This window comes from Telopea speciosissima, chromosome 4 (genome assembly GCF_018873765.1).
Source record: "Telopea speciosissima isolate NSW1024214 ecotype Mountain lineage chromosome 4, Tspe_v1, whole genome shotgun sequence".
NCBI classification, from domain to species: Eukaryota; Viridiplantae; Streptophyta; class Magnoliopsida; order Proteales; family Proteaceae; genus Telopea; species Telopea speciosissima.
The window spans coordinates 62,488,454-62,503,645 of NC_057919.1; the positions used below are offsets into that span (position 1 = coordinate 62,488,454).

A 15,192-nucleotide genomic window follows, 5' to 3' on the forward strand; every position below is an offset into this window, starting at 1 on the left:
CCCAACCCTTTAAAATAGGCTGGGCCACACTATGACTGAAACTTCTTGGACTTCCTACACTGGTAGGTCTTCAATTCTGCATCAACTCTCAAGTCTCACCTAACTGTGGAGAAGGAATCCCACCAAATCCAGCCTTAGCATCCCAGAGTAGAGCATGTTTTGAATCTCGTAGAATCATGCTCTCTCTCTCACAGAACTCAACAAGCCCAAGGCTAAATTGTTTCTCAAATCATGGGAGATGTTATGACCCCTTCTTTATTTATAGACTTGCAATAGTAGAAGAAAAATAGAAACTCTTCATGCACAAGCAAGAGCGTTCTAGTGAAAACAAAATAGAAAGTTTTCTAGACTGCTTGCAAGGAATAGAAACTAAGACTTAAGGTCTAAGACTGAGGCTTAGGCAACTGTCCAGCCTTCTAGAACACTAAAAGAAAAAGAAAATACACAATAGGAATAGTCCACAACTTGCTAATAAGAAAATCCAGAAAAATATTCAACTGTTCCTGCGCAAGACTTGAAATTTGGTTCAACCAAACAATGAACCCACCCATAGACCAGATCAAGAATCTGGTTCAACTAAAACCACAAGACCAATACCCTATTTCCTAAAACCGTAGGTCCTTCTCCTCTTCCCTTGTGATGAGATCGGCATCACTATCCTAGCCGTTGCTGATACATGACAATAAATATGGTATTATTGGTTGTATATGCTTGTTATTTGATTGTTTCCATTTATTAGTCTCTTTTAATGCTTGCTGCTACTGGATTTGGTTGGCTGTTTATTCTACTTTGATGATTCTAGCGTTATGTTTCACTGTTCAGAACATATTGGTGATGTTTGGGTTCTAATAACCTGTTGGCTTCTTCAGAACTTTGTTTAGAAGGGGGAAAAAGAAGAATGTCACTTGTGGGATGAATTCAGGACTAATTTTTCTTTTTGCAAAATTTACTTGTTTTTTGTTTGATAAGAATTTCTGTAATACCTGTAGGGATGCCACCGCTTGAGGGGAAGGAAGGCTGGATCTTCTATATATCTTGATGTACACATTGAGGTCAGTCTTCATGATTCTTGTGCTATTCTAAATGCTAAGACGGACTAGTTTAATTTGAGTACTGCATCTGCATGAGATAGCTGGACTCTATCTCCTCTCTAGCTTTAGCAGCTTGGTTTTTATTATTTTTCTTGCAGGTTGATCCGTTTTTGAGTGTGAGTGCCGCACATGAGATTGGTGAAAATGTTCGTCGTCAAATCCAGAGATCCCATACTGAGGTAGCTGAAGTCTTCATACACATAGGTACAGTCTTTATTGTTTCAGATGAGAATTTTGGAAATGGCCCATCAATGTGATGCACCTGAATTGTTTAACTGTGAATATACTAGCATCGGCTCACTCATTTATGCTAGTTTCACAGAAGAAAAAGAAAATAGGACAGCTGTTATCGTAATATGAACTATATATGTTATAACCAATTAATTGGAGAAGAATGGTGTACAAACCAAAGAATATGTTCAGTTTCTTTGAGGAATATACAATCTTTGCTAATTGAGAATGTCTAGCACTCTAGCGACCATAACGGCTGCAAATGGGCTTTTTCTTTCTTTCTTCTTTTTCCCCTTTTTTTTTGGTCAACCACAGAAATAACAGGTATTTTACAGAAAAAACATATGAAACAGAGAACTGTAGGGCCTCCGGCCAGATCAGTGACTATTGCAGTTACGTTTTCCGCTCTTTGCTGGTTGTTGGTACCTTCAAAGTATTCTTCCATTTTTCAAGAGTTGGCATGCAATTAGTGGATGGTCTGCATGATACTCATGGATCAGAATTTGGAACTGATCCATCCATAATACATTCCCCTAAGACAAAATACATTAATTCCGAAGATTTTAACTTGAATTGGGGTTTTTTTTCCCCTGGTAAAAAACATTATTAAGATGAAACTTTATTTTTTGGTATTCTGGGCGCAGTACAGCTGTATAGGACAGCTTAAGATTTGTGAAACCACCCAGCAATGGGCTAAAGGAAACCCAATGAGGGAGGCCTCAGTATGGACATTATGTCATATTTGGTTATAACAAAGCCCACATGGATGCTCAAGTGGGGGTGCCAGTTGGGTGGAATAGCAGGCCAAACCCAGTTACATCTGTTATTAATGGGTTGGGATTGGTGGGCTAGATGATATGAATTGAGAACTGCTACTGCAGGGCCTAGTCTTGGCCCATCTTTCCATGCCCAAGCCAAAAACTAGACACAAGAAAGACCCATTGTGAGGACCAGTGATTAAAAAAAGCCCATAATATAGTTTCTGTATTCAGCTGTCAACTTGTGAAAACTATTTGGTACACTATGTCTTGCATCAGATTTGAAAAGAAATCCAGAAAAAAATTCTACTCTCTTCTATATGAAGTTGTTTAAATGAAATTATAGTTATGCAGATACAGATTTTGGAAGAGTCTGGTACCAGTGTAAGACTTATCATTGTATTCGAAATTATTGGATTACCTGAAGTATGGAGCATTCATGATCTATCACATAGACATTGGATTGATATATTGAGAGGGCTGGCTGGGTGCACTATCTTTCTGATAAACAGATCACAACCCCCCCTCCCCTCTAACCACCACCCCAAAAGGAAGAAAAAGAAAAGAAGATATCATGGTGGCATGTCCTCAGCCATACTTTTTCAGTCTCAATTGACTTTTGGCTTTCTTCTGTGTGCTAGATCCTGCGATTTCACAATTTTCTCCCAGTACAACAGACCTATCGGAAAATGCAAAGGGTATGGATCCCGTGAATTTGAATGTCTGTTCCAAGAATAATGATGTTGAAGCTGTTGTATCTGACATTCTCGCATCTAAGTTTTCAGAGGTATCATTTCAGTTGCTTTGATTCAGTCTTTTAGTTTACGGATATATCTTCCATTTTGTTTACTACTACTCACTTCTTCCCTCCTACCATTGTTGCATTGTTGCTGCTGTTTGGTAAATTATAGAAATTCCCCCCCAGTTTGAGACAATTACCATCAGTCCCTTGTGAGTTCAATACCTGAGACAGCATCCATCGACAATTCATGTAAGGTAGCTAATGGCCATATCATTATAATGTGAAAACTGAAATGCCTAGTGGAAAAAAAAAAAAAAAAAGGGTGAATATAACCCAATTTAATTGCCAAAGAAATTGTTCAAGTCAACTCCTACTTTCAGTTTTATAATAGGTATGACTCATAGAAGAGAGGGTTTCAAGAATCTGTGGAATCATTACCTCTTATTACCTAGAAAATCGACTCTCTTCATCTCACCTATCACATGGACCAATGGAACTCTAACCCTAGGAAGTTAAGCTTTAGGTTGGTGCTTGTTTTGTTTTCAAATGATTTTTGCTAGTTTCTGTTGGTATCCATCTCCCTCCTTTTCCATTTTGTGTTACTGATAAAGGAGTGTTTTTCATTGGTATCCTGTCCTCTTCTCCAGCTCATGACAACAGTCAACAGATCATCTTTCTTTGGCAATGGAGTTTTTCTTCGTTTTTTTTTTTTGGTTTTAGGCATTTAGGTTAACAGTGTGAAAAATGGATTTGCACTCTCTTCCTCTTTCTTTTTTTTTTTTTTTTGGGGGGGGGGGGTGGGGGTTTGGGGGAAGAAATAAGGTTTATATTAGGTGACTGTAACAATTAGTTTAGTGGGTCTTAATTTTAAGATCTAAAAATAGGACTTTGCTTAGAAGCAGACTTTTGGGCAGCTTTAAGCTTTTCAAGAATGACCAGAAAATAAAACCAGCAACTAGAAGATGGTTGGTGGGGGCAATAAGGATATAGGAGTTGGATCTGCTGGTGCTGGGAAAGAGAGAGAAAAAGGAAAGTCCCAAATCATGAGGGGAGTGAAGAGAGAGGAGTGAGAAGAGAAAACCATCTCAACTCATTAACTAACTAATCTAATTCCTTTCCAACAATCAAATCGTATTTATAAAGCTGAACAGAAAAAGGAAATAAAACAGAATTCTAAATTTTGTTAAACTCTCCAATCATGGGCTGCTGTTGGAGAGTCCTTACTTGACTAAAATAATAGAAGAAATCAACCAAAAGGAAAACTCCTCTCGTTGGCTGACTTGGAGTGTCCAAATCTATCTTAACGACTTGATTAATAAATAAAAAACTAACGCACTTATAGTTTCCTAATCTAGCCCCACTTTTACAATAAAAATCTGTTATAAAGTATTACACAACCTGAAGTGATAAGATTTCAGAAATCTTGGAATCTAGAAACCGCAAGCTGTTTTAGAAGTCTTCAAACTGGGTCCCACTTCTAATGGCAGCTGTCTAAAACACTTTTAAAATAAAATAATCTAATAACAACAAGTAATGGATTCCACATAATCTTATCTATATACTTAATCCTGTATACAGAATTAAGACCCCAGATATGAGATTAGAAAAGAGGCCTGTTACATCAATAAACCTAAAGATAAGAATTCCACGGTCCATAGAAACCACCTTGGGCTACAATAAAGTCTTCCAAGGCCTCATTGGCCCAATTGGACAATCTTAACTGCATCAACTGTCTTGTTGCTTAAAGAAAGCTTATAAACTGATGGAGTCCAAGTTTTTGCCTTTCCGCTTGGACAAGCATTCAAACAATGCTGTCAGTCCTATTAGGAAAAAGGATATCTAGTTTGCTGTCAGAAAGAAATTAGTATGCTGTATAGATGTTCATAACATTGCATCTCAAAGTAGAAACTGTCTTGGATCTTCCAATTTTCAATTTCAAGCATTATCCCAAAACTTTTTGACCTATTTTGATATTTCAACTTAATTAGAACAACAATAAAATTAGATACATTCTTTTTTGGGGGGTAGGGGGTAATGAAATTACTAGTAGCTGAAACAGGATGGTTAAACTGCATGTCTTAAGACAATTACTGACCAATTACACTCTGAACCTCACTTGGCTAACAGGTTTGCCTGGAATAATTAACCATGTAACTTCATTTAGTGGAGAAGACAACTCAACCAATGAGCACACCTCTCCCTCTGCTCTCTAATGTCGGTCGACAACTCATGCAATGGGCTGGGTGTATCAATGAGCACACTTCTCTCTCTGCCCTCTAATGTCTGTCAACTTTTGAATAGCACAAAGTTTAAGGTGGGTCCTTTCTTTTCAATTTTACCTTCCACTAGTTTATTCCTTCATCTCATAGGATTGATTTTAAAAATGAGTTGTTGTAATCAATGCAAGGAGTAGAATGGTAAAGTTGATAAGAAGTTAGGGAGAGGGATGGATATGCTAGCTGTATACCGTAAGCTAGCACCCTATGTGTCTATCTCTCTCTTCCCCTCTTTTGAAATGACTCCCTTACCCCTCAAAGGGAGGAAGAGAGAGATAGACACATAGGGTGCTATCTTACTGTATACCGCTAGCATACCCAGCCTTTTCCCAAGAAGTTATTACCCAATTAATAAGGTGGACAAACATTTGGGGACATCCGAAGGAGAGGAAGTCAATCTTGTTGGGGGGGGGGGGAGGGAGTATTTTTGCACTGGACTGTAGCAAATTCAAGATTGGATGTTGAAAGTTGGAGGCTTGTGTGAGTTCATTGTGAGGCATTTGTAAGCTATTATCAAGTTATGGAAAAGTTCATCAATCCTTTGACCAGTACAACTTACAGATTCCCATCTGACTTTACATTTAACACAGTTATGCTGTATGCTTATTACTTAACTTTGCAGTGTGAGGGTGCCAGCTAGCTCAGCTGGTTCTTTGGGTTGTCATAAACCAGACCTGCGATTGAGTCCTGCCTTCACCCTTCCGTCTCTTACCCCCATCCTTCTCACTCTATTTGAGTTGATTTGGTCTAACTTGTATTCTATACAGTAGAAAAGATGTTTAAAGTTAAATGACACATGCATCATCAAGCATGGCATGAAAAATTATTTCATAAAAAAAAATGGAATTTAATAAAAATAAAAGCGAATTGTTATTATAAGAGTCGTTTAATGGAATGGTTTCTCACGTTCTCAATCGTGAGTTTCTTGTATATTTATAATACTGTGAATTAGTTACAATAGATGTACAAGAGATAAGTATAAAGGAGTTGTACAGGAGAACAAGATGGAACTTGTTATGGTGGTTGCATTATCGTATGTGAGTCGGTTTGTTTAACCAGCTCAGGAGACGTCTTATGAGAGGTTGCTGAGTCACTTGCTGAGTCATCAGAGTGACGTGTTCCATTACACCCCCTCAAGCGCAACTGTGGGTCGGTGACAGTAAGCTTGGAACGAAGAACACCGAAGCAAGAAACTGCAAGGGGCTTGGTCATGATGTCTGCAGTTTGCTCTTGAGTTGGAATGAAGCGAACCTCTAAGACCTTCTTGGCAACTTGATCACGAATGAAATGATAGTCAATCTCCACGTGTTTTGTGCGTGCAACCCCAATATTGTCACACCAAATGACCGGTGGGCAAGGTGGTGAGTAGCCAATGTCACGAAGGAGATATTGGAGCCAGAGTAACTCGGAGGCAGAGTTAGCAACCCCTTTGTATTCTGATTCGGCGCTAGACCTAGCAACGGTGGGTTGCTTCTTGGAGTTCCAGGAGATCAAGTTGGGTCCAAGGAAAATACAAATCCACTGGTGGATTTGCAATCGTCGGGACAACCCGCCCAATCTGCATCGGTGAATGCAGTTAATGTAGCTGAGCGAAAGGGTTGGAGATAAATCTCATGATGGAGTGTGGCCTTGACATAATGAAGAATGCGCTTGACAGCAATCCAATGCTCAGTGGTGGGGCAATGCATGAAGTGACAGACTTTGTTGACAGAGAATTCCAGATCTGGCCGTGTAAGTGTGAGATACTGGAGAGCACCTACAGTGGTACGATACAAAGTGACATCAGACAAGGGCTGGCCGGATTCCTTTGAAAGTTTGGAGGAGGAAGGGGCCATAGGAATAGAACACGGCTTTGCCTTGAGCATGTGGGTGCGTTGAAGGAGGCTGGCAGCATACTTAGATTATGTGAGGTGCAAACCTTGAGAAGAGCGATGAGATTCAATGCCCAAAAAATAACTTACAGTGCCAAGGTTCTTGATCGTGAATTCCTGTCCAAGGGTGGTGATGAGAGAGGTAACCGAGTGGGGGTTACTGCCGGTGATGACAATGTCATCCACATAGATGAGGAGAAGTAGAATGGCATTGGAGGTGCGATGAATGAATAGTGATGAATCAGCCTGAGATGTGACAAAGCCAAGAGAAATGAGGTAGGTACTCAGGCGATGGTACCAAGCCCTAGGGGCTTGTTTGAGGCCATAGAGAGCCTTGCAGAGCTGGTAGACATGGTTGGGAAATTGTGGATCAACGTACCCTTGGGGCTGTCGCATGAAGACTTGTTCGGTAAGGTTCCCACGAAGGAAAGCATTTTGGACGTCAAGTTGGCGTAACGTCCATTTGTAAGTGACGGCAAGGGAGAGAACAACCCGTATCGTTGCAGGCTTGATAATCGGGTTGAAAGTTTCATCATAGTCCAAGCTAGCCTGTTGGGTGAAGCCTTTGGTGACAAGATGCGCCTTATAACGATCAATAGTACCGTCAGCCTTTGTTTTAATCCGATAAATCCATTTACAATTAACCAGATTCATGGATAGGTTATGGGGAACTAATCCCAAGTGCCATTGCAAAGTAACGCATTGAACTCAGATGCCATTGCGTGGCGCTACCAGGGATCTTTGTTTGCAGTTGAGAAACATGTCGCCTCAGGTTCGGTAACCATGGAGTGGAAGCACTGACAAATGGGGTGCTTAGATGTGAGCAGCACCTTAGGCTTTCTTATATTATTTTTTAGCCTAGTGAGCATAGGATGGGATGGTGTGGGTGGGGGTGGTAGAGCTAAAGTGGGAGATGGGTTCGGTAGTGGAAAGGGAGCCATCTCGGTTGGGGTAGGGGAAATTGGGTCAGTGGAGGGTGGTGAAGTAATACCTAAGGGGTTGAGTGGGGACGGTGAGGTAGGCACCCCCTGAATGGGAACCAGGGGACTAGGGAATGGACCGAGAACGATGGGTTTGTTTGGCTGTGGTGGTGATGGAGTGGAGGTGGTAGGGAGGGCAAATGGAAAAAATTCTTCATTGAAGACCACATGGTGAGAGACATGGATCCGACCAGTTTGGCGGTCAAGACATCGATACCCACGCTTTTTCACGTCCTTCCTTTCGGGAAGGGAGGCTTGTCGACCTATTGATTACAGCTTTCTCCAGACCTCCGGAAAAGCATAAAAAAAGGCTCGAATGGTATGATCCCTCCGCCACCCCAGAATGGTGAGGTGCGTAGCCAATAAACACACTGTTTGGAGCGATCCTCCAATTTGTGGTGAGTGTAAGGCCGGAGCCACGGGTAGCATGCACAACCAAAAATTCTTTACTGTAAATAATCGGGTTGCTGACCAAATAATATTTCATATGGCTTGGCATTGTGAAGCATTGGAGTCGGCATGCGATTAATAAGAAATACAGCTGTGAGAAAAGCATCATCCCAGTGTGTGCGGGGAACAGAGGCGCGGGTAAGTAAGGTGACACCAGTCTCAACGATGTGCCTGTGCTTGCGTTTGGCCCTGCCATTTTGAGCCTGAGTATGAGGGCAGGAGAGCTGATGTAAGATGCCATGTTGTTCCAAATAATGACGAAAAATGTGATATTCACGACCACCCTCAGATTGTATTGCCTTAATTTTGGAACCAAAAAATTCCACCAGTGTCTTGAACCTGATAAAGGTAGGAAGAGCTTCTGATTTGACAGTAAGTGGAAATAACCAGGTATATCTACTGTAAGCATCAATAAAGCTAATATAATAGCGAAAACCAGAAGGGGAAGGTATAGGAGAGGGTCCCCACAAATCCGAATGAATTAATTCCAATGGTGCAGTACAGTAATTTAAAGAAGAAGAAAATGGAAGTCAATGCGACTTTCCCAAGTGACAAGGTTCACAAAACCATGAGAAGAGGATGTTGTAGTCGGCAATGCATGCTTGTGAACAATAGAGGAGGTGACGCGATTGGTAGGGTGACTGAACCGATCATGCCAGACCATGATTGGAGCACGTTCACCAAGACAAGCGGAAGGAGAAACACTGGAGCGCAGCACATCCGTAAGAGAGGTAGAGACTTTATTGGTGTGGGCATCTTGAAGCTGATATAACCCACCTTTATTCTGGCCCCGCAGCAGGATATTCCCCGAGTATCGATCCTTAGCACAACAGAAAGTCGGGTGAAACTCAAAAACCACATCATTTTCTTGTGTAAACTGAGATACAGAAAGCAGGTTCTTCTTGATATGTGGGACATGATAACTATGACGTAGAGAAAATTTAGAAACTGGTGTGTATAATGTGGAGGATACAATATGAGAGATACGCAAACCTGAACCATTGGCGACCCGAACGTGATCAGAACCAGTGTAGTCAGACCAAGTGCTCAGATTTGCCATGTCAGAGGTAAGATGATGCGTGGCACCAGGATACCAGTAGGGATCCGAAGCCGTAGGAGTAGTAATATACTGTCCACAGGGAGGAGAAGATGGCGGCTGGGCAGCATACATAGCTGCTGGTGGTGAAGAGATGCCTTGACCAGAGGGCTGTTGTGGATACTTATATGCAGGATTAAAGCGTTGATAGCACTGTAGAGCAGAATGACCCGGCTTAGTGCATACCTGACAAGTAACACGGGGCCGATTATCAAAATGCTGGGAGAAAGAGCGAGCACGGCCGTGACCGCGACCATTACCCCTTCCACGATTATGTGAAATTGAAGAGGAAGTATTGGAAGAGCGTATAGCAGCATGAGCAGTGATGGAGGCATCAGGTTGGAGATCAGTAGAACGGCTTTGAAGCAGTATCTCCTGATTGAATAGCAAACCGATTAAATCATCAAGTTCTATAGGGTCAATCCGAGAGGTGACCGAGGTAACGAAGCCATCATATTCGGGACCGAGGCCACTGAGAATACTAAGAATGAGCTGAGAATCCGGTACAGGGTAAGCAACCGCAGCAAGATGGTCAGCCAAAGTCTTAGCCTTTTGGATGAAGTCGGCGACGGGGAGAGAACCCTTTTTGATAGAACGGAGTTGAAACTCCAATTGCATGATGCGAGCCTGGGATTGAGGAGCGTACAGTTTTTCTAACTTACACCATACCGCATAAGAGGTGTCGAGGCCAACGATGTTGGAGAAGACAGATTCAGTAAGTGTGGAGAGAAGACAGCATAAAATAAGCTGGTCTTGGTGTTGCCATTCCGTGACTGCAGGGTTCACAGTGACTTGCGCATCAGTGGAGATGATGGTTGGAGGAGGACAAGGATGAGTGCCGTCGACGAAGCGGAGATAACCATGTAGCTGAAACAAAGGGAGGAATTGAGCCCTCCAAAGAAGGTAGTTGTTGCGATTGAGCTTGATCTGAAGAATGTGGGATATGTTGCCGAGGGCAATCGGGGTGGCGACGTTGGATGACGCCATAGCAGACTGAGAGGAGAAAGAGGAGACAGTCGTGGAGGATTCTGTTGTTGCAGAAGCGGAAGAAGCCATAGCCATCGGAAATTTTTTTTTGTGTTTTTAGAGGAAAACCAGGTTTGCTCTGATTATCATAAAAGAGTCGTTTAATGGAATGGTTTCTCACTTTGTCAGTCGTGAGTTTCTTGTATATTTATAGTACTGTGAATTAGTTACAATAGATGTACAAGAGATAAGTAAAAAGGAGTTGTACAGGAGAACAAGATGAACTTGTTATGGTGGTTGCATTATCGTATGTGAGTCGGTTTGTTTAACCAGATCAGGAGACGTCTTATGAGAGGTTGCTGAGTCACTTGCTGAGTCATCAGAGTGACATGTTCCATTTGTTATTATTTAATTCTGATCAATTTAAACTAGCTGAAAGTTTTAGTATTATCGCTAAAGACAAATGAAGTGCATATAACCACTTGCTAGTTGCTCTTTATAGCATGTTTACCAGACATGGCTTAAGGATACTACGTAAGTGCATAAAAAATTTCATTTCTTGCATTCATTATATGATGTGTCAAACACGGATATGACACGACTCATTATTTGAAGTGTCCAGATAAAGATCTCCATAAAAGGGGTGTGGGAATTACTCTATTTGAGTCTATTCTGAAAAAAAAACCTCAGTTTCATTGTCCTTTAGTTAGATGTGTTTCATCATCAAACCTCATATTTATATGATGTTGAAGATCACATGCAATCCAATAAATTTGCAGTATTTCTGTTAATTCTGTCAGGGTGGTTGGGATTATCACTTAGCAAGTACATGTCAATGTGATAAATGTGGCACGAATGGTTTTGATACTATCTTAAGGTCTTAATATGTCTGATTTATCGAAACAAAAAATATCTTAACACATCACTTTTCCAATAATCTATATTCAGAACCTTGAGGCATTGGTTGTGGTGTTCTCTTCTGATACCATATCTCTGTCCTTGAATATGCACATTATGCAGGAGCTTTGATCACTTTCCTTGTCTTGTATTTTTTCAGCATATTATTGTTGTTGTGTGAGTTTTATTTAAGGGGGGTGGGGTGGTTTGTGCCATTTATTAGTTTCTTACTATTGGTGTATTAAATTAACTGGAATAAATTTCAGAAGATGGTTGTTGAGCACATAACACGCCACTCAATACAAGGCAAAATTTTACTCCAGGTTGAGGTCTCCATGCCTCATGAGATGTTGATCAGGTATACTTTCCCTGGACCAATGCTCGTTAAGTTAATTTTATAATTGTTGTTAACCTTTAGGAAACTACTAATCTTTAGTTTGCCATCACAGGGGTGCAATTGATGTGGCAAAAAAAGCAGAAAAAGAAATTTTGAAGGCAGCCCCTACTAATGTAAACCAAGTGAACATCCTATTGAGGTTGGGGCATCCAATAGCACCACCAATAGGTCGTGGGTAAATGCTTGTTCATGTCATACTTAATGCAAATAATGTAAAATCTTGATTTCTTTTAAAGTAGATGTTAAATTTGCAGGACCAAAGGGGGGCTAGGTCTCCCCAATCCATTTTCTCTTTTATCATGCCCAATTTTGATTTCCTACAATTTTTTTTTTTTTTTTTTGAGTTGAGCTATGGATGTATTTTGATTTCCTGCTAGATCTTTCCAATCCATTTTCTAGTGTTCCGAATGATTTATACGGATCCAATCTGATTCCAAGCTTTTAAGCTTTGGCATGTATGCTAGTTCTTGGATAGACCCTGATCCTTTGAATGTGGAAACATTCCTAAATGACTATGGCCTGTAGATCCATTAGGCTCCATTTGTTTAGAGGTGATTCATGTGGGGGTAGGAAAATGATGATATAACCATGTTTGGTTACCTTGGAGTGGTGAACTTACAAAGCTAAGGTAAAGGCATAACCTCTGACTACCAAACTATAACAAAACTATACCACTAGAATATTTAGAGAATAGGCTAATTATCCTTGGATCTTAGATGCAATTGAGAAAGTTCGAGTTCATCGATTATAAAATCAGCCTCGTGATATATATGAAAAAAAAATCATTAAATGTTTTATCCACTGATGTGACATTTCAAAATCCCACTTTTTATCTCAAGTACATGGTTAGGTTGGAAAAATAAAACTACCTCAACATCCAGATTAAATTGCCAGAATAGTTGGTATGCTGAACCAATTCTGATGGTGCAATTTCATTTGTCATAATACTTTGGAATTGGTCTTACCAAAAAAAAATATACTATGGAATTGGTGCTCAAGAACCCTAGAATGAATCGGAATGAAATCGATGCTCAATTGGCGTTGAAATCAATACGGAATTTTTAGGGTTTTTTTTTTTTTTTTTTTTGGGGAGGGGATAGATGGAATTTTTAGGGTTCATCCTCCTAGTATGGGCATTGTCTGATTCCAATACCTGGCCTATCCCATATTCGTGGAAGTCTAGATAAGGGTAAAACTGTAAACAACTGATTTTGAAGGAAAATTAATGGCAAAACCCATGAATATACTGTTTCGTTATAATTTGGAATGGAAAAATAATCACTTTTTGGGCAACAAAGAAAATAACATTAAGGTGAAATAGTAGACTTTTTTCTTTTCAAAAAAATCAAAAGTGGTAGGTGGGTGAAGAAAATTGAGTACAAATGAAAAAAATGAACAAAATGAAAAGAAAATGAAAATGACATTAACTTGAGAGTTCTAGGTGTTGTTATTCTTCTTTCTTCTCGGCAGTGATTGCTTCGAGATTTTATCTTCGGGATTCAGAAAATATTCAAAAAAAAAAAAAAAAAAAAAATGAAAAACCAATGCAGAATCGATTCTAACACCTACATATTGAGAAAAGAAAGCGAAGAAGCTTTTTGAAAATATGTATGAATGATGCCGTTGATCAGATAATTGTAGTCTGATATAATAATCGACATTTTGTAAATTTCCGAATCACTTTATCATCACTTCAACGGAACCTTACGAATCAAAAAAAAAAAAAAAACAAAACTAAAACTAAAAGAGAGATGAGAAATGAAAAACTGAAAAATAGAAGAAGGGAGAGATGATCGATGATCGATAAGGAGGGCTCAGAAGGATCCATTGGTTTGATTTATAATCAGAAGAGAAACTTTTACATTCCCTTCAGAAAATAGGTAGTTCTCAACATCACAGCCTCCTTTTCTTTATCATACAACAACAACAACAACAACAACAACAACAACCAAAAAAAAAGAAAAAAAGATCAAAATTCACATCGTTACTAGGGTTCACGAGTGGTTACTGAAAAACAGAAGAAGATAGACACAAAGTAAACAGAATGCCTGAGTTTCTATGGACCATACATACAGGATACAGACATAAAACTCCTGCAACCAAACCTTCGGTAGACTTCGCTAACGATTTTGCATCTCTGAGTCTTCTATTCTTTATATAGATGGATTGATAAAATATTTCTGCTTGAACGAGGCACAGCCGCACGGAACAGACGAGTTAGGGTTAGGGTTTTCCTTTTCTCATAATCATAATACCCAAATTACCCCTGTTATTTTTCTGTAATTACAATTTTATTAAAGGTGTTCTTTGCGGATCCGGCTCCTGTCCTGCAGTGGCGGGAGCTAGAGCATCCAACTCAGCAAAACCACCTTAAAACGAGTTCAGATCTGCTACCCACATGGGGACGGGTGGGGACAGATCTGAACCCTCCATGGGGTGTGGGACCCATGCCCCATGGAGGGGTCAGATCTGTCCCCACCCATCCCCATGTGGGTAGTTGATCCGCCCTAAAAACCGAGGGTGGGGTGGTCATTTCACATGTGGAGCCCAGGTGGGACCCACCTGTGAAATGACCACCCCACCCCTGTTTTTGGTGTTGTTTAGCTGGGCTGGTCCGGCTGGATGCTCCCGCCACTGTAGGACAGGAGCCAAATCTCCCAAGGAGCAAAGAACCGACACGGATTTAAAACAATGAGTATCGAAAGAAGAAGGGAAAAAATACAGTAGAATATTTGAAGGAAGAATGGGAGATCCTTTTCAACAATCCGTTTTGAAACCGACCCCTATCCAAAACCAGTTTATAACCAGTTTTCAAACCAAGCGACCTGAATTGAAACTGTTATCACAAATCGAATTGAACCCGAGTCCAACCTGAACTGAAATGAAAGTCCTTATTGGTCCGGTTTTGATTTCTCTGAAACTCACACTAAAACCGAAAGTCGAGCCACCCAATTGACACCTTTACTCCTAGATATCTACCCAGGGGATATGTTTGTCATTTCATTGTGCCTTGTGAGAGGGCGTAGGGGGTGCCACTAAGCAAAGATCTTTTCCTTTAAAAATATTGGAAAAAGAACATTAACCAATCGCATGGTTAGAATGGTTCCTCCGCCTTGACAAAAACTAATGCATTTGTGCGCAAAAAGACCGTTTAGCCCCTAGTGAAATCGAAAATCGCATCCAAACCAATGTCTTTGTGCGCATAATCATTGGCTACAACACTGGTGCAAGAGCTCCACGTCCCGTTAGCACTCGGTTACCCAAAAATATTATGAAATATCAAATCCAATAATTTTTTGGCTGATTTTTCCAGTTTCGATTGATCTAATTGTTTTAGATTGAGATCCAACCGAATAAAAAAATTTGTAAAAAACTAGAACTGAAGTCAAACTGTAAGTTTTTTTTTTTGATAAAGAGATATATAAATTGGCAAAAGT

General features: G+C 40.3%; 1 protein-coding gene and 2 non-coding genes across 3 annotated transcripts in view; 1 reads left to right on the plus strand and 2 right to left on the minus strand.

Moving 5' to 3' along the window:
• Positions 1–11,934, plus strand: part of LOC122659516 (metal tolerance protein 2-like) — a 37,995-nt gene extending 26,061 nt beyond the window's left edge. Inside the window, exons 8-12 of the mRNA XM_043854618.1 lie at positions 990–1,052; positions 1,190–1,295; positions 2,722–2,867; positions 11,625–11,716; positions 11,808–11,934. Of these exons, the coding sequence (XP_043710553.1) occupies positions 990–1,052; positions 1,190–1,295; positions 2,722–2,867; positions 11,625–11,716; positions 11,808–11,934 (534 nt within the window). The remainder of the gene's footprint in view (positions 1–989; positions 1,053–1,189; positions 1,296–2,721; positions 2,868–11,624; positions 11,717–11,807) is intronic.
• Positions 11,935–13,376: 1,442 nt separating this feature from the next.
• On the minus strand, positions 13,377–13,454 carry LOC122660678. The gene has a single exon (XR_006332779.1). It is a non-coding gene; the product is annotated as a small nucleolar RNA Z155 (small nucleolar RNA).
• Positions 13,455–13,561: 107 nt separating this feature from the next.
• On the minus strand, positions 13,562–13,661 carry LOC122660671. The gene has a single exon (XR_006332773.1). It is a non-coding gene; the product is annotated as a small nucleolar RNA R41 (small nucleolar RNA).
• Between the last annotated feature and the right edge of the window lie 1,531 nt (positions 13,662–15,192).